General features: G+C 44.1%; 1 protein-coding gene across 15 annotated transcripts in view; it reads right to left on the minus strand.

Moving 5' to 3' along the window:
- Nucleotides 1–22609, minus strand: part of AGAP1 (ArfGAP with GTPase domain, ankyrin repeat and PH domain 1) — a 559516-nt gene that overhangs the window by 173747 nt on the left and 363160 nt on the right. For all 15 annotated transcript variants that reach the window (XM_067740138.1, XM_067740144.1, XM_067740143.1 and 12 more), the window contains one exon: nucleotides 8029–8197. In XM_067740138.1, the coding sequence (XP_067596239.1) occupies nucleotides 8029–8197 (169 nt within the window). The remainder of the gene's footprint in view (nucleotides 1–8028; nucleotides 8198–22609) is intronic.

The following is a 22609-nucleotide window of genomic DNA, read 5'->3' on the forward strand; positions in this document are numbered from 1 at the left end:
TCAAAACCTACTCCAATAAAACCTGGTTTATGGAAGCAGACATCATCACGTGGTACTGGTTTTGGGGAGTATTCTCCAGCAAATTAATTCTCAACCAAGAAGGCGATCGTCTGCAAGTGCTCCGCCGAAGCTGCTAGAAGGCTGTTTGGCCACAGCATCCAATTTATGTTATCGGCGGATTCATGCTGCAAACAGAATCCAAAGTGCGGGAAATCATCGGGTGACCAAGGGCTCTGATGTCCTAACGAGCCTGCGACTCGACCCACCGGGAGGAGACGGCTCATCCGGTGCACAGAACAGATTCCACAGACTCCGGAGTTATGAAAATGTCTTCTAGCCCATTTGAAACTAAACAAAGAGAAACTTTGTCTCTACAAGACAAGCACGGATCTAGTTTTGATGTTGCATGTTGCGTTATTATTATTATTTTTTTAAATAGCTATTACCACTGTAGCAGCAGCTTAGCGACTCAGCGTCTGCAGTGTGAGCGGTTTTGATAAACAGCCTCTGCGGGCCACACAACGGGGATAATGTGTCCTTAAGTACCGCCAATGAGCTGCCATTCTGCACAGCCAATTACTTCTGTGCGTCTGTCACTCAAAGGAAAAATGACTGAGCCCATTAGATCAAACCTTTGTCACTGTTCCTAATGCACTCTTAGGCCTCATTAATCTCCGGGAGCAGCAACAGAGCTGCCGGGGTCTCATTGCCTCCCCCGACCAGGCCCACGTGAAGCCTCTCATCTCTCCCCCAAGTGTTCCGCGTTAATCAAGCTCTCCTTATTACCCCAGTCCCTGTCACGGCGGAGAGCGCGCTCCCTCTTAAATGCTCTCATTATGACCCATCTTTAGAGCCGGCTAAGTGGAAAAAAAAAAGGAGAGAGGGAGAGAGGGAGAAAGAGGATGGGAGAGAAAGAGGAGAGGAAAAAGCAAGTCCGATCACATTAATATTCATGACACTAATTACTATTCTAGGTCACTGAATATTCATGCTATTAGTTGGGTTTTTTATGGGTTTGCTGGATGCCCTGATTACTGAAGTGTGGAGGGACACAGCATGGTTGAGACTTTCGATGTCCACAGCGGTTCAATACTCAAAACATTGAGATCCCTGCCCCCACCCCTGGAAAATCAGCCTCAACCCTCCAGACGGCTTTCATATTTTGAAACCGCTGGGGGCCTGAGTGCGGGGGGGTGGGGGGGTGGAAGACGAGGCGGAAAGGTCTCCCCGTCACGCAGGTCTCAGCATCAATCTGGTTAGGATAAAAACACACCCACAGTTGCAAATACCCAACAAAGACACACTATAGGGACGAGAAGATAGCTGTCATCTGGGAAGCAAATGTCGCAACCAGGAGTTATGGCGAACACAGGAATAAAGAGAGGATGGACACACACAACTGGAGCAGAGCCCCCCATGCAGATCCAGGGAAGTCCTGAAGGGCATTTCTCTGGCTGCCCAGCTCTCTGCCATCATGGGGGCAGCTGTGGGTTGCGGGGCGTGGGTTTAGTTGATTCTGACCCACTATGTCTACTCAAAAGCTAAATAATCACTTCACGGCATTTACCAAAATTAATTCAAAAACATAATTTCTCAACCCTCTTCCTTTCTTTTCTTCACTAGTGATGAGCACGACTATTATGATGGATTCCTGATACAGTTCTGAAGAGTCACCCCGGGTCAGGCTTTGGAGAGGCATGCAGTGTGTTATCCTTACAAGGATGGGGGTAGGCACTGTTTTCCCATTTTCAAGATGAGGAAGCTGGGGTTTAGGTCCTAAGATGGGGAAGATGGGATTCAGTTTGGTGTTTCTGGCTCCAAAGCCCCTACTGTTGGCCATTATGTTTCCCTGCTGTCTACTGAAATGTCAAAATACCTGTCAGAGCCGAAACAATCCTATATTCTGTCATATATGAATATTATTCTACCAACCCAGCCAAAAACTCGTGTCAGAAAATATTTTTGGACATTTGACCCCCTTCTCTGGAAGCGTCCCTGAAATGACAGTTGGGCAGACTCTAAAATGTGGTTTCCGATGGGTTCCCACTAGAATGGCAATGTAGGTTCCATGCCGAAGGAACGCAAATGGTGGATACTGCCCTGGGCATCCTCAGCAAGTGACCTTGGAGGAAGGGGAAGATGTGATGGGGAAGGTGGAATTTAACCAGGTCTGAATAAAGAAATATCTTCTCGATTCTTCTCCTCCTTCTCCTTCTTCTTGCAGTAGATGCTTAAGTAATTTTTTCAGAAATCCATTGAGAGGGAAGTGTTCTATATCCCTGTATGTGAGCTAAAAATGTCTTCACACTTGATTGATAATAGTTTGGCTCTACATAAGCTTCTAGAATCAAAACTATTTGTTCTTGTAACAAATATAAGGTGTTACTCTTGAGAAGGTCAAGGACTATCAGCGTTTTCTTCCTTGATAGGTAACCTCAGTCTTCCCGTTATCTTGGATGCTTTTGGGGATTTGGCCGTGTTTACAGAGCTTCCTCTCCCATCCAGTTTGTTACTTGACTCTTCAGATGGGAAGACACTGGCATTTCCTTTGTCACCTCCAGCATATTTTCTTCTGTTATACTGCCAACAGTATCTTTAAGCCAAGTTCTTTATAGTATGTAATCCATCTACTGAAATTTTTAGTTTTGCAAACTTTCTCCTTAACTTCCAAGAACTCTTTCTCCCCAGGTTTTTCATGTCATCTTTTGTCTGTTTGTTTCATTTTGGAATACAAAAGCCAACCTCTTAAATCTTTCTGATGATCCTAGTTGTAATTTCCTCTTAAGTTCTCTTTCCCCAAATTATCACTCTCTTTCTTCCAAGATCAGTTGTCCTTTTGCTTATGTTGGTCTTTCACATTTTGACTGTTGGTGTCCACAAACGTCTTGGCTGCCCACTCATGTTTATGAGTAAGATCAGGGCTGAACAGACTCGGCAGCCCTGGGGCACGTGTGTGGCACATGCTAACTGGTGGGTTTGTCTTTGACCAACAATACAAGTTCATGGGCGGGCTGGCACACCTGCATTACGTCCCTCATGGTCAGAGCTGCCCTTCCTTGCCATTCATTTATGTTTCCCCGGGTCTATGCAGAGGTCTGAGTTTTCCAACCTGCTTCCTTCTCTTGCAAGCATGGGCACCCACATCAGGGTATCCTCCCCAGGCACGCCGCTCACTTTCCCAGTGGGGCTGGTGGTGGGGATGCCCCTGGGCAACTCTTCCTGAACGTGTCCCTCAGCCTGCAGTGCCTGCATCCCACAGGTGCCCAATGGAGCTGGCAGCCACCCCATCTTCACGGCAGCTCTTCTGCTCTGGTTAACTCGCGAGCCCCCAGATGAGACCCAGGCTGGGTTATCAGTATGCAGGTATGCAGTGTCAGGCATGACAATGTGTTTCTCCTCCTCTTCCCCAAGTCCCTGGCGAAACTCGTTATTAAGAGCATCACATTTCTAGCATTTTAATGTTTGAAAGGTAGTCAGCATTCCAATACTGGCCAACCACTCCCCGATACTAGGAATAATGTAAGACCACCATCTCCTGCAAGTAGTTTTCTATCCAGTTGCCCCTTTTAGACCCTTTAGCAATTACCACCAGCTTCAGTGGTCTTGCTTGTGTGTTTATCTTCTGATTCTTCCACCCCCCATCGGCGTGTAAGCCCTTGGAGGGAGGGCCCCCTGAATCTCCAGAGCACTCCTCAGGGCTGGGCGTGCCGCAGACTCAACGATGATGGTAAGTGAATGGTACAGGAGGCAAAGCAATAAGGTATCCAAATCATTAAACTGGTTGGGAGAAACTAAAAGTCAACATCGACACACAGTCAGGCATCATAATGTTTGAAACATGGAATGCATTACGACTCCACACTAGAAAACTAAGAGAAACATCTGGATAATTATTCCAACTCAGGAAGAGTTCAGTAAGATGGCTGGATATAAAAAATACAAAAATTAGGATCTTTCTTATTTCTTACCAATTAGATGATAGAATAGACAACCCCTCGCCCCACCAAGTATCAGCTTCACACTTCACCAAAAATTATAAAGTAATAGAATGGATTAGCAGGACACATACAGGATCTAAATGGAAAAAAAGTGTTAAAAGTTTACTGAGGGGTATATAATAAGTCTGAATAAACTGGGAAAGAATTGTGTTCTATGATAAACTCAATATAGTTAAGATGTCAGTTCCTCCACAATTAATTCATAGATTAACAGCAATGCCAGTTAGAGTCACAATGAGATTATTTTTAGGGGCGAAGAGAAAGGTTTCCAGTTATTCTGAAGTTTACTGGAAAAAATAAATGGTGGCAATAACCAAGAAACACTATAAAATAAAAGAGTAATATGAAACCATGTTATATGTTACGTTACCAGATATAAATTGAGCCATGAATCTAAGACAATGAGGTAAACCCACACAGCGCGGAGAGTCAATGGAATAAATTTTCAAGCCCAGAAACGTAGCTAATTTGATTAAATGAGTTAGTTGTGCAAGAAAGGTGACAAACAGAATCAACAGGAAAAGGAAATAACAAAGAGAGAGAGAACAATTAGCTATATATTTGAATAAAAAGTTTAACTAGATTTCCTATTATATATAATAGACCCAAACAAATTAAAGGTGGATTAGAGGTTAATTATAAAAAAGGGGAAAAGGAACAACAATAAAATTATAACTCTGAAATATATATATATGAATTATGATCTTATTTCAGGATTATTAAAGGCTTTCTAAATATCTAAAGTAGAAACTACAGAAGTACAAGTCTTATGATTTGATTACATACTAAAGAAGGGGAAACTCTGTATGTAAATAAGACTACAAAATTCAAAAAGCAAATAGTAAACTGGGGAAATAGCTGCAAAATATATTACAAAGTGTTGTTATCCTTAATATACGAAGAGTTCTTACACGTCAATAAGCAAAAGACAAGCACCTAGTGCAACAATGGACAAAGGATACATCTACACACTTACAACACAAGAACCACAAAAACCTCATAAATATATGAGCTGTTCAACCTCACTACTAATTGAAGAAATCCAAATAAACAAAACACGAGATATTTTTATTGCTTATAATATTAGCATAGATTCTAAAAATGTGTAGAGGTGAAATGAGCACTCACTTTATGGACGGAAGGGTATTTTATATAAAACCTTTCTAGAAATGAATTTGGAAATATGTACGGAGAATCTTGTAAGTGTTTATATCCATTGGCTGACTCACTCTGCCTATGGACTTTTATGCTAAGACATTAGTAAGTTACACACAAAGATTTCAGTACAAGTGTGTATCAGGTCTATGTGAATGAAAAAAATGACTAGAAGGGAAGGCACGTAACATTGATCTAATTCATAACATGGAGATAGAAAACGAATAAAAAAGAAAAAAGCTAAAAAGAAACAAAAGACGCCCAGTTACTCCAGAGGTCTAAAACAAAATGGCAGAATTCAAATGATTTGAGAATGAAAGATGAGGTTAAGTAGTGGGTTAAGTTCTTCGGCAAGTTAGCTCTAAAATAACTAATACCTATCTTTAGCTAAAAGTCCATCACTTAAAAGTAGCATCCATTTACTTGAAATTAAATTTGCTGGGTTGGAACTCTCCACGTGAGAGAGTTCTATGAACAACAGGGTAGAGCTCTGGGTGATGCCAGCCAAGGACGTTGCCCACAGGCTTAGCTGAGGGCACCATCCCTGGGCACTGCTGTGACCATGAGGGACTTTCCACAGCACAGTGGTGCTGTGCTCCTGCGGACATCACATTCCCACTTCCGAGTCCCTACTTGTGACCCAAAGAAGATGAAACATCTACCAGGCTCCTTGAATGGGGATTTCCCCAGCTTAGGGTTGACAGGATGTGCTGTAATAAACCGACCATGGGTGTGACCATGGAAAAGGGATTTCAATCGTGACCCAAATCTTCCCATTCACCCAATAGCAAGAATCTTAAAGAGAAAGCAACTGGGCATTGAAAACTCAATCCCTAGCCGAGGCCCATGACATAACCTCCTCTGGGGATATGATAAAGTTCATGTGGCATTTTGTATTCTCTATTTGTTATCAAACATTACATTTTCCTTAGGACAGTAAGTGGCAGTTAAGCCCCAAAGATGTCTCAAGATGACATTTCAAACTCCAAATCTTACATAGCCGACACTTCTTCAAATCATCAGGACTCTTCCCTCATCCTATGTGCCTGGCAAGTTCCCATCCTTTCTTCACACCCCACACAGGCATCCCTCAAGCCCTGAAGCCTTGCCCCACCTCCTGGGGTGAAGCCGAGCACATCACCCCGGGGCCTTCACATCTCCTATGAGCTGCTGCACTGCACTGGCTCATCTGCTCACCTTTCCCACCTCCCAGAGGGTGAGATTCCAGAGGATAGGGATTATGCCTCATTTTTCTGTACCCCCAGAGCTCAGGACAGTGACCGGCACACATTAGAAACTTCATACATGCTTGCTGACTTGAACAAATAAATGGACAGATGTGTCCAATGGTTAGAAGGGGAAGTGGAAAGTTGGTTATAGGGTGACTGCCTCGCACAGGAGTTCTGGAGGTCAGAGATTCTGGATCCACGGAATGTACAACTCCTGGCACAGAACAGGTGCTCAGCAAGGACTTTCTGAACAAATAAATAAATTAACGAAGACATTAGCTTTTCATTCAGTATAGAAACATATTTTTTCTTGGGCGCTCTTCTCTCTTCCCATCCCATGGAGTTAGCACACCATCTAGAAAAGGAGAACTCATGTACCACTTGGAAGGAAGGTCAGCAGGTCATGAGACCACATAAAGTAACCGTATCACCTTTCTAGAATGAACTAATGTCTCTGTTATCAGAAAGGCCAGTTTTATTTTGATTAGTCACAACAGCTGATGTTTGTATTGTGCTTCACGAGTTTCCACAGCACCTGCCGTCACACCTCTGTGATGGGGGCAGGGCCAGGCAAGATCAGCCTAATGTAAAACATGGTTCAGTTACCTGCTCAACACCATGCAGCACTGGGCAGTAGAACCCAGGCTGCTGGACCCCGAGTTCTGTCCCCTTTTTCTTACCCTCCTTTTGCCAAACAATGTCATTCATGCCATGGAACTGTGGGGTCAGCATTACTCCTCTTTAAAAACATTTAACATTTCAGAAAGGAAAAAAGGCAGCATCTTTAAGAAGCAGAGACATATGCTAGGAATGACTGCAGAACAGAAATCTATTTTGAGAAGATCAGATGTACGTTGGAGACAGGAAAGGAAACAACTGAAATCTGTGAAGGGATTTCATATGTTGGAGGAGTCTGAGTTTGTTGGTGGAAGACTTAAAGCGGTTCTTACCACCTTTTCTCTGATAAGCGATCATGGGAAGGTAAAAGCCACAGCACAGTTTGCCAAGACTCTTAAACAAAAACAAACCACGACACTCTGAATGGTTTGCATTGCACACCGAAGCCAGGAATTTCTCAACACATCTATTCCGAGAAAACACTAACTTTCTCTGATCCTGAGCAAAAACCAAATTCTCCCTTAAAAGAGGATAAAGAAAACCAAAATTGTGTGAAAGAATCACATAACATTTACAAGAGAAAACTGAGAGAATCTGAACTTTTATACAGGCCTAGGGGTTTCCTTTAAATCTTGCTCCAAATGGCTTTTCCATTTTTCTAAACACAGTCACTACGAATTAGTTAATACTAATCCTTGACACCTTAACAATGAATTCATGTTTTTTAGAAGGCCCTTAAACCTCCATCATGTGTAAAACGTGACTTTCAACCGCCCAGCCCTGGGAAAGCCTAGTGGTTTGTGCAGCTGTGACTCAAAGTGCCACAGTTTGCTTGTTGGCAGTCCAGGAACCCAAGGGTGTAGCGGAAACAATCATCCACAGAAGAGATGAGACTTGTAAACCTTAGTTTACAACCTTAATGGTCAAAATCTCCACTTAATCCAAAAACCTCAGCACTGTCCTCCAGCCAGGACCACCCATTGCTGCCATTGCGCTGGATTTCTTCAGCATGTCGGCTGTGAGCTTACCTGAATTTGGTGAGATGTGCAAGCTGCTCATGTCCTTGGACAGGCCGTTGGTTTTCGGGCTGGAGATGGGCGCGCAGGCCGATGTGGCTCGGGGCGGCCTCTTCCCTGGGACTTTCACAGTGGTTCTCAGAAGATCAATCTCTTTGCCATGAACATTCTGCATGTAATCCTGTTCAAAATGTTAAACATCCAAGAGAGATTAAAAGAAAGACCTTTTACAATCTAGGACAAGAGGTTCTATCAGACATCCTGAGTTGTAATCCTATGACCCTTCCACGGTGGCAAGCGCTTAAAAATAAGGTTTTGATCTGTCTTGTACTGGTGGCATCATCATTACACTGATATCAGCTCTGCCTCTGTGTCCTGAACTAACCCAGGCCCTGGAAATACAGGAGACACAGTCGATGCCTTCTACCCAGGAGGATGAGACACCAGTACGGACATGAAATCCTATTTTGTGAGCTGCTGCACATTAGATGGTACATTAGGAACCTGGGCTCTTCCTGTAAGTTTTGGGTAAAATTCCATGGAGTAGGAACTATTTTGTAATAACCTTTTTGTCTCCGAGAGCAATACCATTAGACATCTAGGTAAGACTGAAGTTGTCTGGTGGGAACTCAGGTGAAAACTCTAAGTAAGAGGTCAAGCATTTTGTTCAGGAAGATGTCTGAGGGGGTCAGTGGTACGGTGCTGAAAACACATGGAGGTCACAAGAGCTGGATGCTAAAAAAGAAGGCGCATTATTTTTACTCAAGCATTATGTTTCTCCAAGTGATTCACTGTACTCGGAAAAAGTATCTTGCTTTTGTCTACACTTTGGAGGTCAATGACTAGCAGTTATCACGGAACTAAAGGGAAGTCTAGGTACACAGGGAATTCTTTGTGCCGTCACCTAATTCAATACGGAGGAAAACAATACTTAAGAATCGGCTGTTGGGTGGGGAAAGAGAAGACAACTGAGAGCCAGAGTGAGGGGCCTCTTGACAAATTAGAGGAGTTATTGACCCTTTCATATATTTTGGGGGGGCAATGAACCCCCCTGTCTCTGCAGATATATCATTAAACCAACATCACACATGAAGAAAGGATACAATCTAAATCACTCTTGGGTAAATAATATTTCAAGTGTTTTAAGACTAACCAGGAAATGAAATAAACAGATTCCTTCCTTGGCAGAATCTTGGTGGATTCCTTTTAGGATATAAAGGGAAAGACCAATAAATCTGTACTGATTGTAAACAATAAGGTTCACGTCGATCTAATTTTAGAAGAACTGCCAAACGATCCGGCATGCGACTGCACGCAACCCAGGGAGTTTGGAGAAGCGAGCTGTTTCCTTATAATTGCCGATCAACAGAGTCAACAGATACAGAGAGAGAACTAGATGAAGGTCTACCGGCAAAGTGCACGGGTCAGAGGCCTCGGCCTGCAGGACGAGGAAAGTCAGTCCAGGTGAACGGCAGAAGCTTCAGAGCGCACAGAAGGTGCTAGGGAAGCCAAGAGAAGGACTCCAGTGGCTTCTCTTAATTGCAAGGCAATGTCCATATTCCATAAGGTGAAGGGGTTGAGAAGCAGTCACTGGTTTAACCACAAGTAGGAAGTTTGCTGACAGAAGTTATGGCACAAAAAGGAACTCAAAGTACTAGATTCCAACACAGGGGGAAGAACCCGCATATGGGTCGCTGGGACCGTACGAGACGGAGAGAACATCTGTAGGAGGGAGGGCCAGCTCTGAGTGTCAGACCTCACCTGAAACCCAAGCAGTTGGACTTGTGGCCGCATGGGAGCCACCCCAGACTCAGGAAAGGGAGTGGGAGAATTCTCAACACAGGAGGAAGGGCTGGAAGAGAAACTCCATAACGTGAACGGGGGCCTTGTGATGGAGATTACAGAACCCTGGAAGGTTCACCAAGCACCAGCCCAGGAGATGATGACGCAGCATCCAGGGTGACTTCCTAAGGACAGACCTCAAACGGCCAATTCTTAGTGCAGAGCTCAAGGTCAAAAAGCTGAGGCTAGAATCAGGAGGAACGTGGGACTGAAGACAAACAAAGGATCAGAAGCTGCACCAAGCAGGGGCAAATTCAGATCAGCTCCTCCAGGGAGGGGCGAGGCTGGGCCTTCCTCAGCGATGACAAACCATCCGGAGAGAAGCATCTGCACCGGCATGTATGCTGTCAGCCGGGGAAGCCAGGCGCAGAGGTGCTGATGCACCTGGGCTGCCCAGCCGTGCATTTCATTTCCCAGGGCAGCTTAGGGAGGGACATCTGCCGGGTCGGCCACGGGCATCTAGGAGGAGGGTCATCACAGCTTTGGAGGAGGGGTGGGCTGTGTCTAGCTGGGAACAGACTAAAGACTCCACTTGAAAGGCGAGATGCTTCGACTACCCCTCCCCCCCGCCCCCTGCCGCAAATAAAATCTACTATGAAAAAAGTTGTGGTTTTGAAAGGATGAGGACAAAGGATGGAAAGAAAGTTATTATCATTAAATTAGGCTAAAGGATAAAGCGGACTGAAAGAAATGTAGAAGTCTCCTGACCAAGCTCACCACGAGGACGGCCGACAAAAAGCACACGGAAGAAGGAAGTGGCCTTTGGTCAGTACAGGACCAGGGGTCAAGGTTATTTAAAAAAAAAAGGTTGTTCTTATGCATCTTTCATTTACTTCCATTAACATTTACTCCAAACAGGCAAACCCAAGTCCCCAAACCAAAGTTAATGCTTGTAAATAATGAATTCCTTCTTGCATAGTTACTCCTTTAAAAATATCAACTTGCTACAACTTTTTTCTTTAATGCCAATTCTTAACAAATTAAAATACAATAACAGGAGTGTAATTGAGCATTTATGGCTTATGGGCTCTAAAATGAGGCTAATCAGAGAGTGACTAAGCCTCAGCGTGGTCTCTTTTTTAATAGGCATGTTTTAACATACAATAACCAGGATATTTTATTTAAAATTATTATAGAAATGTACCAAGTGTTGGCTCTCTGGATTTGAACGCGGCGACAGAACCCATTTATCCTTGGCTCAGCATGGGCTGGGGGATCTGTTTTCCTGCCTGAGTTAGGCATTGAAAGTGCAGAAGAACCAGTTCTTAAGAAAATCAGAATATAAGTCTGGCAATTCTTAAATTTCAAGCCTCTAAAATTTATAAAAATGTGACAAGATCCATTTCCTAATCCATAAAAGTCTTTCAGAAACAGGCGGATACGTGAGCCTGAGGCTTCTAGCTTCTCCCAAGAGAAACAACACTGAGTTTTCCGTTTTTGAAAGAACTACCCTTTTCATCTCTCCCCAGCTTGGTACTTGAGGAATTAAAGCTACAACCACCAAACAATGTCGCCTCCTCAGAAGTGGGACGCGCAGCCTGATGGTCCGAGGTAGGGACCGTGCAGGCGGAAATAAAGCCAGCGAGCTTGATTTTGATATGCAAACGTTACAGATACGACCCCTCTCCGTGTTCCTTGCAGAAAATGCTGATCGAGGATAAAAGGGGAAAAAACCCTTTAACAAGGCATGAGGGTAATTCAAAGCCAAGTACTTTTAAACAGCACTTAACAAGTCCCCGGGGCCCACTCAAGAGCCAGGCCCCCCAGAGGTGCTGTCTCCTGCCCCTCAACAGCTTGAAAAAGTAGTAATTGCAAACCTATTTGCATTTTTCTTCTCAAGTTGTCCATGCTCACCTCGTGGATTATTTTTTGCAGGCAGGCGCCGGGGCAGAGGGACCCGCCCCGACCGCGTGGGTGAAGCTCCAGGACCCAGCACAGCGTCCCCCTGCCACCCCGCTCCGGCACCTTTGCCATCCCTTGTTTTTTACATTTTCCTCCTAATTATGTTGCATCTATTGCCCTACACTTAATTAGCTGCATTAATGTGATTTCTTTTCACATAGTCAAGCAATTAAGAGCTATGATTGAGTTTCATTCAATTAGCCTCAACAAACATGCTAATTGATGTCCCAGATGCAAATGAGGTGCAGTGAGAGGAACCTGCTAGCAATGGAGAGCCCTGTCAGGGACCCACAGCTTTCAGCTTGCTGATAGAAGCACAGCTCAGTGTGGCTCTCACCTTCGGCGGGGCCGCCTTGGGAGAGGGCGTGGAGTCCTGAGTGCCTCGGTGGGTGTAACCAGATCCCTCCCGATTCGAGAATTAACGGGTTGGCTGCCGTCACGCTGTTGTCCTAAAATCTCACAGTTACCCATTACCAGGACTGGGAGGTCATCACCGGATGGCACTCAGCTCCGGCAATTAGAGTGGTACCAAGTCCTCATCAAGATGCCGCACGATGCTCCTAAAAACACCCCACCGGAGTTCTCCCCAGACGGCCAAGGGAACGACGTGTGGGGCTCGTCTTGCCCATCCCAGAGCTCTCTGTGTGCGTGACGGCCTACAGTTCTCAGTAAATGGTGAGTTCATCTTAGTCAGCTCTGGGGCATTGGCACTCGAAGTTAAGCTCAAAATACAGCAATCCATCAATAGTCCCTAAAAATACTCTTACTATATTGATTCTCACTGCCTCCCATCCCTTTGTTACCTTTGGCTGTCTGGTGAAAGATGGTTTGCTTCGTGTGTTCATAGGGTACCAAAAAGCAGTTAACGAGATCTTAAAGCTAAACCCAAATGCATCAATGATGTGACTGGCATCTCAAGATTAGATCATCAGCATAAAACACACAGCTTTGAAATGCAATCAACATTGCTCCAGTTTTAACATATACTTTTTAAAGGTATAAAGATTCTTCATTCCCATAATTAAATGATGGAAAAGTTACAGAAATCTTTGTTCCAATTAGGTTTTCTCAATAAGCTCTGGTTTCTAACTGTACATAAATGTTGAGAAATTCATTATTTTCTATTACTATCTAATATTTTGTCTAAGTGAGGTAACTGTTAGGACATACTGATGCTTGCCTTGGTCTTTTTGCCACGGCTAATCTAGTCACGTGTTTTCTCTTTGCATAACCTAAGTTCAGCAGTCCTCAAAGTGTGGCCCTCAACACCCTATCAGGGGCTTCATGAGTTCGACACTATTTTCAAAACAACCCCAAGACATAGTTTGCTTTTTCCCTCTGTTGAAATTTGCTTCGATGGTGCAAAAGCAATGTGGGTAATAAATATCGCTGACTCCTCAGCACGAATAAGGCAATGGTAACCATGTTGTACTTTGTACCCTGTCAGTATTTTACCGATTGTCACGCTCTCTAAATACAAACAAAAAAAAAACAAAAAAGTTTCACCTAAGGATGTTTTCTTTTTTTTTTTTGTATTTCCTTTGATTTTATTGGTCTGAACTCATTTTACATTAACACTTCAACATTTTAATTTCCCGTAACTGTAAAGAAGAAAATAGAGGAACTTGAGAGAATACCGAACCAGAGTTGGTGTTATAAGAACACTCACATATCTTGCTAACACAAGGATATTCACTGTTAAATCAAGAGCCTGAAAAAATGGCCACATTTTTTCCCCCAGGAATTTCCCTTCTAGGTAATAATTCTAAGGCTCAAAGATACGACAAAATTGAGTTCAGGAATTTTCACTGAAGTTAGATAATGGTAAGGATAAGCAAGCACCTAAATGCCCATGACAAATATTTTGAATTTTGTGATAATTTAGCCATTCAAAATCATATTTTGAAGAATACTGGCTAACTTTAGATAACAAAGTATGTTCTTAATAAACCAAGAAAAACCCCCACAAAAAACCTACTGATTAAAACAATTCTAACCTTTGAGCTTTTAAATTTCCCAGGTGATGCCGCGGCAAGTGTACTTAAGTGTTTCTGCGGCGCCGCGAGGCTGACCACCCTACACAGGAACGCTCTTCCCTGAGTGTTTCTTTCACAAGCTGAATTCGCCACTTGTTTGCTGGGACAACACTTCAACTTGAAAGAATGACTATGTCAGACATTAACTATGGCTTTTCGGTCTTGGGTATGTGGTAGATATTTTCTTGAAAAAGAACAAGTACTTTTCTTGTGTTTGTACTGTAAGGAAAGCGGCTGACAGTATTTGTGGCCAGTGAGAGAGTCTGAGCTTTCCAGCAACAATGAGAATTTCGAAAACTTGTGTCTCTCACCATGACACCTTCCAAATACCTGGAGACTTTTCTGACAAGACTGGTGGTGATATTAATGACTGTGATTTTGGGGTATTACTTGATGAAAAGTATCACCATTTGGAAATCTGCATACCTCAGTTAAACAAGCTTTTTGAAATGACTGACACATGGTGTGTCACATGCATGGATACAAGATCATTCAAAGTGCAAGACAGGTCATTGGATGTAATGCAGCAGAGAAGGAAAATTTCACTGAATTGCTAAGCTTTAATAAACTGTCACGTGTCAAGTTTTAGTGTAGTATCCAGGAAGAACATGCATGATCTGAATGACCTGAAATGGCTATTAAAATACTCCTCAACCCTCCTCCACTGTTGGTGGAGATGTAACCTGGTGCTCCCACTATGGTACACAGTTCGGAGCTTCCTCCAAAAACTAAAAGTAGAATTGCCATATGATCCAACAGTCCCACTCCTGGGCATATACCCAGAAAAGACAAAAACTCTAATTCAAAAAGATACATGCCCCCCAATGTTCACTGCAGCACTGTTTACAACAGCCAAGACACAGAAGCAACCTAAATGTCCATCGACAGGTGAATGGATAAAGAAGATGTGGTACGTGTATACAATGGAATACTACTCAGCCATTAAAAAGAATGAAATAATGCCATTTGTAGCCACACGGATGGACCGAGAGATTATCATGCTAAGTGAAGTAAGTCAGACAGAGAAAGACAAATACCATATGATATCACTTATATGCGGAATCTAAACTATGACACAAATGAACTTATCTACAAAACAGAAACAGACTCACAGACATAGAGAACAGACTTGTGGCTGCCAAGGGGGAGGGATGGATTGGGAGTCTGGGGTTAGCAGATGCAAACCATTATATTATAGGATGGATAAACAGCAAGGTCATACTGTACAGCAAAGGGAACTATATTCAATATCCTATAATAAACCATAAGGGAAAAGAATATGAAAAAGAATGTATATGTATGTATAACTGAATCACTTTGCTGTACAGCAGAAAGTAACATAACATTGCAAATCAGCTATACCTCAAAAAAATAAATTTTCAGAAAAGCACACTTAAAATAAAAACTACTCCTTGCTCTTCCAACTAAATATCTCTGTGAGAGCCTCGTCACATACTTTAACCAAAACGACATGTCTCAACAGACTGAAGGCAGAAGTAGAAATGATGGTCTAACTTTCTGAACTGAAATCAAAGAGCTTTGAAAAAATGGAGAACAATGCTACCCTGCTTATGATTTCCTTTTGTTTTGGAAAGTATCTTTTTCATTAAAAAAATGTTATTTATGGAATAATATGTAATGGATAGGTTATTATTTTAAATGAATTATATGAATATTAAACGCTTTCTCAGTCATTTCTCAGTCATTTCTCCCATGATAAACATCAATAGATATAATCCACAGAAACAAAAGCTCTTTCAGATTCTTCAGTTTTTAGGAAGGTAAAAGGGCCCTAAGGCCAAAAGGTTTGACACCCACTAGTCTAGCTTGATGTTCACAAAACAGCCAAGGGCTCTGTGTGTGTGATTTTATGCACACAGCTGGGGGAGGAGCATTGCAGCCTGAGCTGTGCAGATATTAGAAATGGTCTGCAGATATGTCTGTCTTCTCCTGGAGGAGAGGAAGAACTCAGTCTTGCCTATTTTCACTCCACTTCATGAATGTGTCCAGGTTCAAGAGGAACAGTAGTTTATATAAATTCTGTTTTTTAAAACCCTTACTTCTGGGCTCAAAAAAAAGATGTAAGAGAAGCCATTGTCAGATGCACTGCTATTCCCAAACTCCACTTAATACTATTTTCAAAGGAAACTCATCTATAAAGACATACATAATACCATCCCTTCAAAGAGACCAAGCAAACGCTTAAGTCCGACATGGATGAATAATAAACAATAGCCTCATATATAGTCACAGGCACAGAGGAAAGTAATACCCTAAAAACACTATGAAAATAGTATCGTAAAACTATGCGAAATCTCCCGGCCACATCCTTTCAGATCACATCCCTCAAAGAACACAATTTCTCCTTCTCTCCAAAGGATCACAGTTACAATAGCAAAGGTAGCAGGCAGCTTCAAAGAGAAAAACCTTATGAGAATCAGTCTGCTTTCCCAAAGACAGCCAACAGAATTCCACTGTTTCACTTCTGGAGCTGCTTCGGAAAGACCACTTGACCAGCGGATGTCAACGTGACCTGTGGCCACCGCAGGAAGAAGATACCTGGCAAATTGGATGTCAAATGGCATCTGAGGCAAAGGCAACGCTTAGGACACCTGATTCTGAACCAAGGTTTTACTGGGCCTGGGTAACTACCTAAGAGGTGGTAACGGAAAAGGTTGGTGAAGCGTCGTGAGGGATCCGTGGTGGCACCCTTCGCTTCCACAGGGAGCTCAACACCACTGAAGCAGGGCAAACCTCTCCGGTGCATGTGCTCAAAGCGCTGGCATCCAACACATGTGGGCTCAAGTCCAACATTAGCCCAGGGGGAACAGGTTAATATAATAATATATCAAAATAGCAGAAAATTCTACGTTGAATTATGAATATACCTTTGCTTCTTGACTGCATCTGTCTTGACTGACCTAGTATATTGAGCGTTACACTACAAGAAAGATTTTTCTCATTTTAGGTTAAATTGAACATTACCCAGTTGTAGCCCATGCGTGCTCAGACCTAGCCTATACAACAGCAGTGTGTTGGATATGCAGGCAGGTCTCTCCCAGAGGCACGCATGAGTGAGAGTTCACAGCAATAAACCACAAGGAGCCAGCCCCATTCCCTGGCTCCACGACTCTTTTAATAATTAAATATGGCTGGAAACAACTGGACCAGTAGTTAGATCCTGGAAATTTTGAGTTATGTAGGAATGTTCACCATAATGATAATTAGCTCTATCTGAACCACTTTAAAACTTCAGATTTCCTGGGATGAATTTGCTAGAACATGAAGCACTTAAAGAAACAGATTTATTTTTATTTTTATTTTTTTGTGGTACGTGGGTCTCTCACTGTTGTGGCGATTTTTAAAACATTTTTACAAAATGTTTATTTGTATATTTATTTAGTATCTGTGAGCTCTGTGAGGGCAGGGACAGTATCCCCAGCACCAAGCAAGTGTCTGACGCAAGACAGACACACAGTGACTTTTTACTGAAGAAATGAAGAAGTAGGATTCACACACTCGGGAAAGCAACTCAGACACTGCAAAGGAATGGGAAGGAGTAAAAGCATAGGGACACCACTTAAAGGAGTGCCTGAAGGAAGGGATGGCGACAAGAGATTTCCTAGCGGGAAGAAACAGATTTTTAAGACAGAAGAAGAGCACACACGTCTGCCTTCAGAGGACACTAATGATCGCTAAGCCTTTTCTTCTACCATTTGGCCCAACGCAGGACAGGAAAATTCCCACTTCGGTTTTTGCCCGTCACAAAATTTAAGTACTTCTTCTAATTTCAAAACTTTCACCAGGCCTGTCTGGAAGTCTCCTTATTTATTTTTTTTCCCAATGCATTGCTTTTTTAGGAGTGATTCTGTTTTCCTAACGCTGCTTACTGCCCGCCAAGGCGGTTCACAGTAGTATGATCAGATTCATTTCAAATGAATAGCAGTCAGGTCACTGATTAACATAGTTTTCTGGTTTCCTAAACCAAGGATGGATGTCCACAGAAAACAAAGTTAGCCTCCTCCGGGCCAGAGGATGGCCTCAGAGCGAGAGTGCCTGGGAGCCTCTGCCTGTCAGGAGCTGTGGGCTTGGGCCACGCTATTTAACCAGTCTGGGTCCCGATTTCCACATCTTGAAAAATAAGGGTGTTAATAGTTCTTGCCTCATGAGATTGTTGTCCCGATGAACTGAGACAATATACAAAGAGCTTGAAAGGATGCCAAAGCGCTTTAGAAATGCTGGCTCTACTGCTCTTGTCCAATAAAAATACTGAAATACTTGCCCTCTGATTTTATGTGGGCATTTCCCGAAGTGCGGGCAGCATCCCCACTGGGGGTGGCCATTCCGACAGGATAAGCCATGGGGGTGACCTGCAAAGCTAGTTTTCACTTCACAGCATAGGAAAAAAAAAAAAACTGTCCTCCGCAAACGCGTGACATTTTCTACATTTTTCTTCTTCTTTTTCTCCCCCCTCCTCCTTTTTCTTTTCTTTTCTTTTTTTTTTTGGTGGGGGAGGCATGTACAGGGTAGTCAGACATTTTTATTGCAAAATGCCGTCTGGAAAAGATGCAAAACAAAATTGCTAACATGCAAGGGAGAAAAATAAGGGAGAAAAACAAAAGGCCCCCTTCCCTTTGCTTATTGAGTTCAAAGGCATAACAGGCAAGCACCCTGCAGCAAATGGGAAGCTACACTAATTTTAAAGCCATAAAATGCTATCAAGTTCCCTGCGGGGCAGGACTACACTGAAGCTCGTGGCACCTACATAAGACATGGTTCATTTACTTCGCAGCTTAGCCTAATGTAATCATCAGCGGAGTTTCAGCCTAGAGTTGTAACAGGCAAACAGCCGCTGCGGCAGAGGCGGTACTCCCAGCCATCGGCGGGGCCGCGGCTAGACGGCTGTTGATTAGAAAATTTTTCAGTTTTGACAAGCACTTAATGAACATCAATCGCACCTTGACTGGTTTCCATCTGGGGCCACAGGCACACCTGAGAAGAAGCAGGTCTCCCCGTCTCCGCCTCTTCTTCCTTCCCAACACTGTGGCAACCAGCCGGCAACCAGGTTAGAACCGGAGAAGCACATACTTACAAAGTCGAATAATGAAATTCCATTTCTTGGCAGCAGGGAAAAAGAATATTCCCGCACTGTCCCCCACGTCCGATCTCTCCCACTGAGAGTTCTCCGGAGCGACTTGCCGTCAGCGAAGAAAACGGACGGGTTTGATTTATTTACCTTTCGCAAGAATTTCCGGCCATAATTAGTAACCCTCCAAAGGCCCGAAATGGAAAACCAAGTGATACAGATTGGGTACAAGGATGAAGCATCATGCTGCGTACTGATAAGACGATATTCCAAGGACTCCTCTGGAAGCTTTACTCAGATCCACAGGCTACACGGTTAACTCTGTACAGTTATAAAAACATATATATACTTTTTGCAGAAGAATTTTTCAATGTAGAAAAATTTTTAAGTTAGGTAGGGTCTAGGCTACCCGGTGGTTTAATTTCTATACAGATAGGAAGACTTTATTTGTCTGATCTCACCCTACTTATGGTCACTCTGTTCTCAACATCAAGACGTGTACTACGGTGAGCCTGCATTTTGGCAATTTTAACCATCAATCTCAACACTTTCAAAGCCCAAGGGCTACCTAAAAGAAACAAGGAATTCCTCAGGGCAGAAATAAGAGTTTGATAAAGATTCTAACATTTTTGTGTATGTGTAATAGGTATGAGTTTTTCAGTAGTCATCTTTTTCTAACAAAATTTGTAGCTAGGGGCTTCCCTGGTGGCGCAGTGGTTGAGAGTCCGCCTGCTGATGCAGGGGACACGGGTTCGTGCCCCGGTCCGGGAAGATCCCACATGCCGCGGAGCGGCTGGGCCCGTGAGCCATGGCCACTGAGCCTGCGCGTCCGGAGCCTGTGCTCCGCAACAGGAGAGGCCACAACAGTGAGAGGCCCGCGTACCGCAAAAAAAAAAAAAAAAAAAAAAAAAACAAAAACAAAAACAAAAAACAAACAAACCAAAAAACCTTGTAGCTATTCCCTGAAAATATTTATACTACTGTGGCAGTATCATTCCATGGGTTTGAAATCATTGATATACGGGAGAAATAATTTATCATACTATCTGAAACTTGCTGCATGAATGCCAAAAATATTTCCCAGGTCACCTAAAGAGCAGAGAGGGACAGCCTCCCTCACCTCTGGAGGGCACTTGGCAAACACAGAGAGAGCCCATGGCCCATGTGGGCAGGGCTGGGTGGGTGTTTGCATGCCACATGGACCATGTCCAGACCATCATTCAGGTTATGAATCCTCCAGAACCCACCATGCTCATGACTGGGCCTAGCGATTTCTCTGTGGTATTTCTCATCCAGGGCCCTCATTAATGCTGGGCATCTTTAAATTCAGCCATTCTCAGTAGTTCTCCCACACTGTAGTTTTTACATTAAAACCTCAAGCTCCAGAGAGGTATCTGTACACCTATGCTCACAGCAGCATCATTCACAACAGTTAAGAGGAGGAAACAGCCCAAGTGTCCATCCAACAAATGGATACACAGAATGCGGTATGTATACCTGGAACTAGTGCCAGGACCCCGACGGACACCAAAATCCGCAGATGCTCAAGTCCCTTATATAGGACGGCACAGTATGTGCATATAACCCACACATACCCTCCTGTGCACTTTGAATCAGCTCTAGATTGCTCATAATGCCCAATACGATGTAAGTGCTATATAAACAGCTGCTGGCATGCGAGAAATTCAAATTTTGTTTTTTGGAACTCTCTGGAATTTTTTTCCCGAATGTTTTCGATCTGCAGTTGGTTGAATCCCTGGACTGTATACATCCAATGGTATTGTATGTATATACAATGGAATATTATTCAGCCTTAAAAAGGGAGGAAATGCTACAACACAGATGAACCTTCAAGACAGGAAGCTAAGTGAAATAAGCCAATCACAAAAAGATAAACACTACATGATTCCACTCCTACGAGGTACTCAGTAGTCAAATTCATAGAAACAGAAGGTAGAAGGGTGGCTGGAGGAGGGGGAACTCAGAGTCAGTGTTTAATGGGGACAGAGCTTCAGTTTTGCAAAATGAAAAAGTATCAGAAACGGATGGTGGTGACGGTTGCACAACACTGTGAATGGCCTTATCACTCCTCAACTATCTGCTTAAAAATGGTGAAGATGGCAAATTTTATGTGATGTGTGTTTTACTACAAATAGAGCAAAACAAAACCAAAAAACATCTCAAACTCCTGTCCAACCTTGGTGACCTGCTCTTCATTCTGCAGAAATGGAGCCTGGAAGTGACTGTGACACTTTTCTGTGGCTTAAAAACATCACATGGCGGCTTCCTTTCCTACAGTTTCAGCACTGCAGGCCTACAGGTGTGAGGACAGGCCACGCGTCTGGCTAATCGTGCCATCATTCTTTCACTCCTTCGACAAAACAGCATTGGCTCAATGTGAAGGCAACGCTGGCAACAGGACCCAGAATGTCTCCGGCTCCGGCTCCGAGGAGCTCCCAGTTTTGGGGGAGAATCGGGGCCATGAAATAAGGCAAGAGAACAGGGAAATAAGCCAGAGGGTAAGGTGCGGGCACACAGCAGCGGTGCCCACATAGGCCTGCCTAGCAGGGGGGGAGGCTTCCGGGAGGAAGTGACATGTAAGACACCACCAGGAGGGGGCAGGAAAGAACACTGCTGGTGGCAGCGACGGCATCTGTTAGGACCTGGAGCCCCCAGAACACGGCCAGTGCCAGGAACTAAAAGAAAACCAGAGCTGTGGAGGAGGGATGGTGGGAGACTGAGGGAGCAGGTGAGGCCCGGAGGGGCCTGCTAGGGAGCAAGGACACCGTCTGAAGTGAAGCGGGAATCCTCTCCGCACGGAACGTCTAAAAGAAACAAATGCAGGGACGGAAATCAACGTGCGACGTGAATTACAAGTGAGGGATCATGGGAAGACCTGCTCTCCTCCGCACTGTGCAGACAGGTTTTGGGAAACGCGATGGGCAGGTACCACTCTAGGAGAAACGAGCAGACGTGCAGTTCTGAAAGTTCAGGACAGGTAGGGGTTGGGAAGTCATCTCTCTAGCTGTGACCTCTGAGGTCTTCCTGATGAATTCCCAGGGACTACGGTGGGGAAAGAGAGGCCAGCAGAGCAATCACCTTGAAAGGGGCCTCCTGATTCCAGGGAGCCGTCCAGTCCCAGGGCTCCACAGGGGCACCTCCAGGCCGCCACGGCGGGGATGGGGCCGTGCCAGGAGCCGAAACCACAAATAAGGGGGCCCGGTCCATGGCTGCTTCTGTCCACCTGCAACCAGAAGGTATCGACTCGGGGGGGCGGGGTCGGGGGAAGCTGACGGAACGCCTTGGAAATCAAGGAAGGAAGGAACTATAAGACGGAAGGAGGTAATGAAGTTTGGGAGCCCAGAGATGCAACACACCTTGTTCGCATTCTGTAGATAAAACACACTGCGTGAAGTTCCGCCCAGAGCGATGTGTGTATAAACATAAGAGTCTATGCTCCTACGTTGACTAGAGAGGGGTGTATTTAAGAACACACTCTCCCATCAAGCGCCTGCTATGAGCTGCCTCGGTTCCTGCCCTGGAAAAGGCAGAGCATTCAGTACGCCTGGAGGTGGACAAATCAACACCTCCAGATCCTTGAGGTGATTCCCACAACACTGGCTTGAAAGGCCAGGTCTGCCCTGAAACGGATCCGTTTGGATAAAGGGCCTGTGGTTGCTTCTGGGGAAGCAGAGAACGCTGGAGACTGAAGGACGTGAGCCTCTGT

This window comes from Pseudorca crassidens, chromosome 6 (genome assembly GCF_039906515.1).
Source record: "Pseudorca crassidens isolate mPseCra1 chromosome 6, mPseCra1.hap1, whole genome shotgun sequence".
Classification (NCBI taxonomy): domain Eukaryota; kingdom Metazoa; phylum Chordata; class Mammalia; order Artiodactyla; family Delphinidae; genus Pseudorca; species Pseudorca crassidens.